This window comes from Urocampus carinirostris, chromosome 3 (assembly GCF_059441175.1).
Source record: "Urocampus carinirostris isolate Australia breed hairy pipefish chromosome 3, RoL_Ucar_1.0, whole genome shotgun sequence".
NCBI lineage: Eukaryota > Metazoa > Chordata > Actinopteri > Syngnathiformes > Syngnathidae > Urocampus > Urocampus carinirostris.
The window spans coordinates 50,432,399-50,443,681 of NC_142351.1; the positions used below are offsets into that span (position 1 = coordinate 50,432,399).

Consider the following 11,283-nt stretch of genomic DNA (forward strand, 5'->3'; position numbering starts at 1 on the left):
CAGGTATGCCCTCATGTTTTGTAAAGTAGAAAAAAAAACAAAATATCGAACCACAAGTATTTAAAAATGCACGTTTATATGATAGTTCATGTATGTTTGCTTATTATACAAAACAATTTTAGTATTTTTTAATGAATGAAGTGTTTTACCACTAGGAAGCGCAAAAAATACAAACTATCCCTTTAAGAGCAAGCAAAGGGTTCTACTATGTTCTAGTTGTGTTTAGAAACTAATAATCTTTCAAAATAAAAAACAATATCGGATTAATCCTTACGATTAATCAATATTGCTTTAAGAAATGCTACAAGTATTTGGCAGTCTTTATTGAGTAGTTGTAATACTTTCAGTCAAATCATAAGTCAACATTAAACCTCCCCTTTTAGCATTAAAATGATTTTACGTTGAAATTGCTTAACCGGAAATTTCTATACCACGTTTTAAGGTTTGTAAAAGTGTTACTGAACTGACACCACTCGGAAGTCGCCATGTCGGCCAGGAAGACTTCTCGTGGAAAACAGAGTGATGGCGATAAATATTCGGTGTTGTTACCCACATATAACGAAAGAGAAAACCTTCCTTTGATTGTGTGGCTTCTGGTGAAATATTTTGATGAGAGGTAAGCTTCAGCGAATGAGGCTGCTTGGTGTCGCGAGAGCGAAAACTGAACTACCCAATGATGATGTGTCAATTTAGCAAGTTAGGCTTCTCGTTTTTGCCTCATCAAAAGGAAACTTTTATGCATATTATGCATAATAATGTAGTTTTTCCACTCTTAATTATTTTTGGGACTTAACTCAAAACATTACTAACTTTCATTTTGCGTTCGTGTTCAAGAAACACCCCCGTGTTAGCGGGTCGGTGTCTTTATTCCGATGTTAAACGCACTTAAAAATAATCACGGTTCAAGGATCTCTTAAGCACGACTTTATGTGGTGCGTCTTGGGCAAGAAACGGATTGTACTTGTTTCCATGGTAACCAGCAGTGTTGGGCATCTTTTTATTATAAAAATAATTGGGTCCGTTTCCATGGTAACTAGCAATATTGGGCACCTTTTTATTATGAAAGTAATTGGGTATAGTTATTCAATACTTCTTCAAAAATCCCTGAGTTAAATGATAACTCTATAGTAAAAGTAACTCGTTACCAGGGAAAGTAACTGTTTCTGTTACTTTAAAAAAAGTTAAACGTCATTTGAAATTTTCTGAGCAGTATTTGAGTCAGTTGAATAAAGAAAAAACGATAATTAGTTGTGTTATAGAACCTTGTTTAGGTCCTGGAGAGGGATGGGTGCCACTAGGCTGTACTTGCCAAAGACAAACCACAACAGCAACAGATTTATCCTACACTTGAATTGCAACAAATATAAACAGTACACAATATAATAAAATAACAACAATCAGTAAAGTATAAAGTGAGTTTTAAAAACTAAATGGAAAAAAATGAGGGGAGAAAGAAAATAAAAAAGAAATAATTAAAAAGATCTAAAATAATAAACTTGACATTTTTACAAACATTAAAACTGAGAAACACAGGAAATAATTGTTTTCTTAAATCTACAAAAAATTACCAAACAATTTTAACCATGTTTGTGCTCAATAAATTCAAAGTCAACAACAGCAACCAATCAAAATAGGATAAAAAGGCGTCGAGAAGGGGACCAGCAGTTTATTAGTGCAGTTGATTAGGGATGTTTTGTCCGCGAACGACACGAGTTGGTTGCCACCGCATTGACCAATTCGCCTTTTCTTTTGGTGCATTGGTAAATACTGCATTCGTAACCGCTCTCTAATTATTGATAGTTGCTTTTTTTAAATGGTGACATGATCCGATATATAAACATTTCGGAGGAGAGCGGAAGACCGCCTCACTAAAAATGGCATCAGGTTTACCAAGAGAGGCATGCCGCTGATGGCATTCTTCAGCCAAAGTAACGCAACGCTTTTCACTGTCAGTAACCGTAAAAGATTTGTAACAAGGGAAAAAAATTATTCGATTACCCAGTTATGTAACAGGGTCTTTTATAACGACGTTCTTCCCAACTAGGATTACCAGCAACAGGAGAAGCCTCCTGATCTGACTCGAATTCAGCACCTTCATCATCTGTTAGTCATCATTTTTTTGGTGTAATACTGGACAAAAACTTTGATTCTAAATCTAGTCGACATAATTTAATATTTTAAATTAACATAAAATTGGTGCCGGGAATCCATCTATCCATTACCTTCCACTTATCCAAGGTTTGGTCCTGGGGGCAGCAGCCTAAGATAGGGAGGTCTGGGCTTCCCATCTCCAGCCACTTAATCCAACTGGATCCAAAAGCGTTCCCAGGCCAGCCTAGAGATATAGTCTTTCCAGCGTAGATGCCCGAGCCACCTCATCTGGCTCCTCTCAATGCAGAAGCAGCGGCTCTACTGAGTCCTTCCCGGATAACCTGGCTTCTGCCTTATCTCTAAGGGTGAGCCCAGCCACCCTGCGGAGGAAACTTATTTCAGGCGCTTGTATCAGGGATCTTGTTCTTTCGGTCATGACCCGCAGTTCATGACCGTAGGTGATGATCGGAACATAGATCGACTGGTAAATGGAGAACTCTGCTTTTCGGCTCAGCTCCTTCTTCACCATGACAGACCGGTACAGGGTCCGTTGACAGCAGATCCTGCCCCGATCCGTCTGGCGATCTTCCATTTCCATCGTGCCCCCGTTCGCGTACAAGACCCCGAGATACCTGATCTCCAGGATCTTCTCCCCGACCTGGAAAGAGCATGCCACCCTTTTCTGGCTGAAAACCATGGTCTTTGTCTTGGAGGTGCTGGAGTATGAGATTTTTTTAAATATTTTTGATGGACAGTCTGCCACAAGATTTTTGATTTTTTTTATAAACGCAAATTTTTCACTGAAAATACAGTTAATATACCTTCCGTATTTACAGCTCACGTCAACCTGGACCTTGTTCGATGATTATCTACTGAAAGCAACTGTTCCCGGTTTCATCATCCAATTTTTTTCTTATCTCTTTGTTACCCCCCAAAACTGTTGGGCTTCCTAAATCCTGAACATATTTTTTTCCTCTTTTTGTTGTGGGTCTCTGGGCATTTTCTCTGCTAGTATACCATTCCAATTTAAAAAAAATTGTTAAAATAAAATATGAATAAATAAAAGGTTCTTCTGTTACCCGACTTTCACGTCGGGGGTATTACAACATGTCTGCTAAATATGTTTTTATTTTTTTCATTTTAACATTAACAATAATAACATCTATAGTGCTTGGGTCGGTTTCAACTCATATATATTTACTTTAAGAAGAAAGCTAAAAATCTTATTTTTTCAGCAATAAAACCTTAATACAAATTTAAAATGAAAATCAAAACAAGTCAAAACACAAAATATGAATTTGTAAAACCATTCAAACTACAGACCTCCCAAAAGTGCTCCACAATGTGCTTCACACCATGCATAGGACAATAAATGCAAAAAACCCAAAGAGTAAGTATGTAAATATGTCGGTGTTATGTATATATTTTTATAGTCAACCAACAGATAATTCATGAAGGATTAAAACTCTTTCTTTTTTTCAGTGGTTACAAATATGAAATCATCGTCATTGATGACGGAAGCCCCGATGGGACTTTAGAGGTGGCTGAGCAGCTTCAAACAATATATGGCAAGGAAAAGATAGTAAGTTTTTTTTGGGCTATTTTATCGCACAGTGCTATTCAACCAGTGTACCAGTCACGAGACTTTTGTCCGGTGTGCCGCTTGTAATTAACTAATTTTATCTTTGCGTAAAAAAGCATGCCATTATTTAGTAACTTTCCAGCCGGGTAACCGTTACATTCATCCATATCATCAGGTGACATCAGATTTTAATATATTAATTATATGTCCATAAGGTAGTGCAGGGAAAATATTGAAAATTAAGCTGTTTAATTTTGCACCGCAAAGACAGGGACAAATAAATCAAACACATTACCTTACTGAAATTAATTATTATTTTCTTGTTTGAATAAAAAAAAGAGAACTGTTAGAATGTTGTACAATAATGTATTTTTCCACTGTTAGGTGTTTAAAAATGTAGTGAAACTTGAAAAAAAAAAACAGTATAAAAACGGTAAAGTACAAAATGACTGAAAAATTAACAACCAAAACGAGTAACCTGAATCACCCCCCGAGCCACGGTGACCACAAATCATAAGACCAACTGTAAATTTAGTCAACATGATAACTTGAACTTCAGAAATAAAATAAGCAGTAAATTCATTTTTTAACACTTTCAATAAGAGTGTCCCTCGATATTTCTTAATGAAAAGGTTTGTCTTTGCTCCAAAACGGTTAAGAAACACTGGTTTATTAAATATAAACTGCCACTTGTGACTCTAATGTATCTAAAAATCAATACATTTTCTTATTATTAAGATTCTTCGGCCACGTGCAAAGAAGTTAGGCTTGGGTGAGTTCATAACTGTATTTGAAATAGAATGATTACAGTGCGTGCGTTAAATAAATAATTAAACGCCTGTTTTGCTCAAGGCACTGCTTATATCCATGGCATGAAGCACGCTACGGGGAATTTTATCTTCATAATGGATGCTGATCTATCCCATCATGTGAGTGTATCCCACTTGTCTACTATGCCAATTATCTGTTATATTGTACACCGTTTAAATGTGTCTTCTGTGTGTTTCTCTCCCCTTTTATCACCGTTTTAGCCCAAATTTATTCCAGAGTTCATTGCGTAAGTACTGATTTATTTTGTTGTTGTCAATGTTCTTACCTTGACTATGAACATCAGAAATAAATTGAAGCCTGCCTTAAGTACTCGTGTACCATGTGCATGTACTGGTTAATATTTGAAAAATTACTATGAAAAAAAATGCTTTAGATCAGATGGATGATTCAATCCGGCCCACCATAAAAAAGCGATTTTCTCTGTCATTTCTTTCAAAAGATTCTGATGTTTTTAAATAAATTCATATCAAATGCTCCCTCTGGCCGCTAGAGGGCAGTAAAGGATTTACTCTCAGCTATAGTTGGCCCAGTCTTGTAGTTTGATCTGATTTGGAATAATCCTATTGCCCATGCACTGCTGAAACTTTTTTTTTTTTCATTTATTTCAAACCAGTGTGACACTTAAGATAACATGTAATTTTCTATAAAGCTCCCACTTGATTATGTATAGTGTGGTGGGTTGGTTCAGGTGTAAAACTGCATTCACTCAAATGTTGAAATAAACCACTCGGACATTCAATGCCAAACATGAAAATCATTTTTTTGTAGCGTTTGTGGATAAATGTGTTATGCTTAATAAAGATCTCTTGTCATCCGTGTTTATGTAGGGTGGGTTATAATAGTAGTTTGAACGATAAAGCTTAACATTTTTATGTTCAATTCTTTTACTGATCTGGCCCGCCTGAGAACAGAAAGTCTGTATCCGGCCCCAGAGCAAAACTGAGTCGGACATCCCTATTTACATAATTACAAATACTGTAAATGTTATATTTGTTAGATCAGGTGTCTCAAACGTGATGCCCCAGGTATAGCCCCTTAAAAGCACCTAAGGACTGGTTCTGAAAATAACTCGCCAGTGATGGGTTGTAGGAATCTTTTTTTCCAATTGGCATGAGAAATTATTGACAATTCTTATGTGGCCGACGGTGCTTATTTCAACCCTAATTCTTATATTTATAAACTGGCACTAATAGCATTGTAAGAACATTGTTGCTTTTTTAGAAATGTATTTTAAACTAGTAGCCTTTTGGGATAATCGGTAACAAAAACGTAGCTCTTTGGTTCAAAAAGGTTGTCTACCCCTTTGTTGGATGGATGTGAGTCTGTAAAGTTAAAGCTTCGTGATTCATATCAGGAACTCAAGTTGGGTTACCTGCCAAGTTGACGTGAGTTATGGCTTGTAATACATGCTTATTGTTAGCATTTTCCATTTGTACGAGTCAAACCCTGTTTTGTGTCTTTGCTCAGGAAGCAGAAGGAAGGCGATTACGATCTGGTGTCAGGTACACGATACAGAGGCAACGGAGGCGTATATGGCTGGGATCTTCGCAGAAAACTCATCAGGTGGCAAAAGTGGCCAGATGGGAACACTAACACAGCAAAGCTATCTTATCACTTTCTGCTTTCTTTTCCACATTCAGCCGAGGCGCCAATTTTCTGACGCAAGTCCTTTTGAGGCCTGGTGCGTCAGATCTCACAGGAAGCTTCAGGTAAAATTCAATGTGTCCAAACAAAACTCACTGGACTTTTGCGAGTGGTGATGATGCCCACATTGGTTGCAAAGACTTGGTTCAGGTGTAAAACTGCAGTGGGTTAACTGTTATCGTAAAACCTCCTACCAATATTTGACATTTGTGAGACCGGTGTTTCCCCGAAATCTATCAAGCAATTTCAAAGGCACATTACATTAAAGGGCAAAGCCGACTTTACTTCCTCAGAAGGCTGGCCTCCTTCAACATCTGCAAAAAGCTCCTGAAAATATTCTATGAGACAGTAGTGGCAAGCGCCCTCTTCTATGCGGCAGCGTGTTGGGGAGGCAGCGTCAAGAAGAAGGATGCCTCTCGTCTCAATAAACTGGCTAGGAAAGCGAGCTCTGTTGTGGGCAAAGAGCTGAACAGCCTAACAACAGTAGCTGAGAGACGAGCACTGAAAAAGCTGAGGTCAATCATGGACAATCCATCGCATCCACTACACAGCATTATCTCCAGACAGAAGAGCAGTTTCAGCGACAGACTGCTGTCACTGTCTTGTACTACGGACAGACTGAAGAGATCTTTTCTTCCTCATGCCATGAGGCTCTTTAACTCCACCCGGCAGAGTAAAGGCCCACATTAAACCACACCACCTACATTGGATATTACCGAATCTTACTGCAATATGTATTCTGTGTAGCACTATTTAGTTACTCTATATAACACGCTACAGTGGGCATTTGCACGTCACACTGGGTATTTGTATATTGCATTCTTTTGGCTTTATTATTGTACTGTTCTCAGCTCAGGGATGCTGCTGGAAATGTGAATTTCCCTTCGGGGATGAATAAAGTATCTATCTATCTATCTACATGTTTTGTTAATGATAGTGACACGGCAAGGCACTAAAGAAAAACGCTCACAAGTGAGTTGTACCTTCTGTCATCCAATAGAAGAGCAATTTGCATATCTTCCACACCATAAGGGGCTTCCCCCCCAAAAATAGTCCTTTGTCTTAAATATTTTCATAAACAATGCGCACTGAACTATAAGACGCATGAAATTGAGACAACAGTAAGAGATTCTGTGTATATGGGTACATAGAGTCCCGACGGATCACCACCTTATCGTGGTGGGGCACTTTGCGCGTCTCCATGACCCCTAGAGCTATGTCGGCGGGAGTCTCGTACTCCTGGTAGGGTTACCCAAGCCGAACAGGTCGAAGGGTAGTCCAGACTAAGAGTGATCCCAAAAGCTGGTGGCGGCACGCTTTGAGGCGGTTTCCTACAGACCTGGATCCCGTTAGCCGCCTGCAGTTGTAGAAAGATGCCGGTCGTCTAGGGTCTCCCTTGCCACTGGAACCATCTTCTTTACAATCAAGATAGTGGCGTTGGGGAAAGCGCACCCATTACGCCACTTTAAAAACCATCATTGCACAGGTATCCTCTTTTACCTGAGTCTCCGACCACAATCCAGGATCGGACTGTTCAAACATCAGCAGACTCACAAATAAAAGAAGATGGTCATCATCGAATCGATGGACAACCCCAACGAACGATGGGTACATACTAATGTATTAGTGCCATACATTATTATGTGTCACTTACCAAAATCGCAACGTATAATTTGCAATAGTAATTGAACCAGAGTAGTGTCGGCGAGAGCACCGACACCTTACCACTAGTGTTACAGATGACATACGAAATGGCATTAGACTTGATCCCATTATCACATTTCTTCTCGCGGTGCCACAACACTGCTTTGCATAGTGCATTCTGATAGGTTAAACAGTCTCTGCGTCTTCACCGGTGTGTCAATAACCTCTCTGTTAAATATACATGCATACCCAAAAGAGATTGTAAAGTATTTTGTAGAAAAAACTTCGTGTCCCCCATTCTTTAACAGTCGTTGTTGGAAGAAATTGAAAAACTGTTAACCCTTCAGAATGCACTATGCAAACCAGTGTTCCTGGCACAGTAAGTAAAAATAATGAAATAATTAGATCAGTTCTAAAGCTTTTTCGAATGTAATTTGTACCACTGAAGGTCTCAGGGTGAAGTCTCTGGACTCTAAATGCCACCACTCGGGTTCGATTTATGTTGCAATGCATCCATCCATCCATTATCTGCACCGCTTATCCTCAGTAGGGTCACGGGGGTGCTGGAGCCCATCCCAGCTATCTTTGGGCAGTGGGCAGGGGACACCCTGAACTAGTTGCCAGCCAGTCGCAGGGCACACAGTGCTCGCTTATTCACACCTAGGGACAATTTGGACCGGCTAATTAACCTGACATGCATGTTTTTGGAATATGGGGGGAAACCGGAGTGCCCGGAGGAAACCCACGCAAGCACGGGGAGAACATGCAAACTCCACACAGGAGGTTCGATCTCATGACCTCAGAACTGTGCCTCACACGCGCTAACCACTGCTCCGCCGTGCTGCCCCCTGTTTCAATACAATGTTTCACAATTTAAGTAAGTGATAATTTTCGATTTTATTAATCATTACCATAAAACCTTGTTGGTAACACATACTTATAATTATTGTATGCATTTCCAATATTATCCACCGGTATATAAGGCGCACCAGGTTATAAGGCACAATTTCAAACTTTTGGGGATTTTAAGTGCGCCTTACAGTCCAGGAATTATGGTACATACTCGCTCTGCCTTTCACTATATAACGCTCCAAATTGAGTTATATTATTTCCTGTGACACACTTAATGTTTTTGCTCTGTCTGCGTATCAGATTGTACAAGAAGAAAGTCCTTGAGAGTCTGGTTGAGCGCTGTGTGTCTAAAGGTTACGTCTTTCAAATGGAGATGATCGTCAGAGCCCGACAACTCAACTACACTGTTGGAGAGGTCAGACATCCAAATAAAATCAGGCCTCTGAAACCCACTTTGGGGCCTCTCAATTACAATGACCTAATGCTGTGAAAACTTATTTAACTTAATTATAAGTTTATGGTTTATAGTAGACACTCAAAATAAGGAGAGAAGACATCAATGAGAGGACCTTGCATATAAAAGTTCCCGACCCCTCCTATAAGACGTGGAATTCAAAGGACGGCAACATTATTGGCCTAAAGTGTAAATTATTTAAACTATGCATAATGGTCAAATTATCAAACTCGCATTCCATGCAATCATCTTTGCAGGTGTCCAATATTAAAAACAAAATAATCGTATCAACAATATACATCCTTTTTGCCACACTATAAGACGCAGTTTTTTTTTCAAGTTTGGCCAGCGGTGTGACTTGTACTCCGGTGAAACTATTATAATATTGAGTTTTTTATTTTTATCACTGGTACTGTATATCGGTGTTTCCTTAGTGCGGTAGTTAGCACATTCGCAGAAAAAATAACATTGGCACGATTGTTCTTTTGCCTCATATTCAAATCAAATTTTGTTTTTTACAACTAGGAGGCACTAAATATTACACACCATCCTTTAAAAAACCCATTTGTGTAACTATAAACAAAACTGTTGCATTCTGAAACCATAGAAAATGACATGCATCTTTTTATCATGACTAAAAAAGATGAACCTTCCTCTCATTTCTTTTAGGTCCCAATTTCTTTCGTGGATCGGGTCTACGGCGAGTCCAAACTTGGAGGAAATGAGATTGTGTCGTTTGTGAAAGGCCTCCTCACGCTTTTCGCCACTACATGACAGCTCGATACATGACATGCTGTCTATTAGGGATGTAATAATCATGGCAATTTCATTCTATTATAATTGCCCAGATACGTCTTTATCATGTCGAGAAAATAAAAGCAGCACATCTATGGAGTTCTAGCACCTTCTGGTGGTAAATTATTAGTGTAATTTAATGTGATGTAAGTCTGTTTGCCCATTGCGGTGGTAAAGACTCCCAAATGAAACCATACCACAATTCTTGGTGCTACAAAATCAATGGGAACATATGATGATAGCGTGTGACATGGCATGACCCAGCCCATTTAGCTGTCACTGCTTTTTAAGGGACAGAATATATTAATTGACCTCTGGATGTCATGTGCCAAAAAAGCACATGGAAGAATACAAACCAACAGAGACTCAAAGTGACCCCCAAATTTTTTTTTGCCCAGCTTTTGGCGAGGTTTTCATTTTTGGGGGTACCTGTAATGGCAAGATGGAGAACAACTATGTCAGCACCCTGTAAGTGAGGCTTACGTTTTGGAAAGTACATTTTTAGAACTACGAATATTTTTTTAAAGAAAAAAAGGTTCATTTGATAGTTTATTTATTTTTGCTTATTATTTCGATGAATATTGGTTTCACTACATATTAAACATTATTCCTTTTAAATATGCTCAAAGACATTTCTTTAACAATATCATGATTGTTTTACTGTGTTTGTATTCAAACCTGTCAATAACAATGTGAGATCATTTTTTGATATTCATCATTTTGATGTTTGCATTTTGCTATCAAACCTGTTTGGGTGATACTATGAGGATATACAAATTGAAATGACATCTGAGAAATAACATTGGTCCCACCATGAGATAAAGAATTTTGTATTTTACATTTCTATCCTCTTCAATGGAGATTGCATGAGGTGTGCCCTCCGTGTATTCAGTCTTATATGTGTATAATACAAATGTTTTTCCCAAAAATGCTGAATGTCAGGACATTTGCACCATCAACGATCTCAATGGAATAAATCATGAAAATATTTTTGAAATACTTGATTCATTCTAAAGTGCAAGTAAGTTTTGAGATACTTCATTGTCAAATATGCTACATGCACAATATACAGCACACCATTTCCTCTTCCCTGCATGTTTTGCATTGATTTGACAGAAGATCAGGGGTAGTGGTTGGTAGGGCAGGGAGAGAGTTCGGAGTCCTGACAGCCGAGGGGAAAAGTTGTACTTGAGCCTGCTGGTTCTGGCTCTGAGACTGCAGTATTTTCCCTGCCACCAGATGGGAGTTGTAGATGTCCAGGAGGGGCATGAGGGAAAACCAGTGACCTGATATAGGATGCATCCATGATGAAAAGATCTGAACACGATGTTATCAAGCTTTGTTGCATTTTTATTCAATACTGTATTTAATCAATTTATCAACCAGTTAG

General features: G+C 38.7%; 1 protein-coding gene across 1 annotated transcript; it reads left to right on the top strand.

The window, feature by feature from the left end:
* The first annotated feature begins 459 nt into the window (after positions 1 to 459).
* On the top strand, positions 460 to 10,890 carry dpm1 (dolichyl-phosphate mannosyltransferase subunit 1, catalytic). The gene is made up of 9 exons (XM_088332273.1): positions 460 to 616; positions 3,574 to 3,673; positions 4,412 to 4,445; positions 4,526 to 4,602; positions 4,705 to 4,730; positions 5,972 to 6,067; positions 6,145 to 6,213; positions 8,945 to 9,059; positions 9,768 to 10,890. The coding sequence occupies exons 1-9, from the start codon at positions 486 to 488 to the stop codon at positions 9,870 to 9,872; spliced, it is 753 nt and encodes a 250-aa protein (XP_088188399.1). The 5' UTR covers positions 460 to 485; the 3' UTR covers positions 9,873 to 10,890.
* Positions 10,891 to 11,283: the final 393 nt, after the last annotated feature.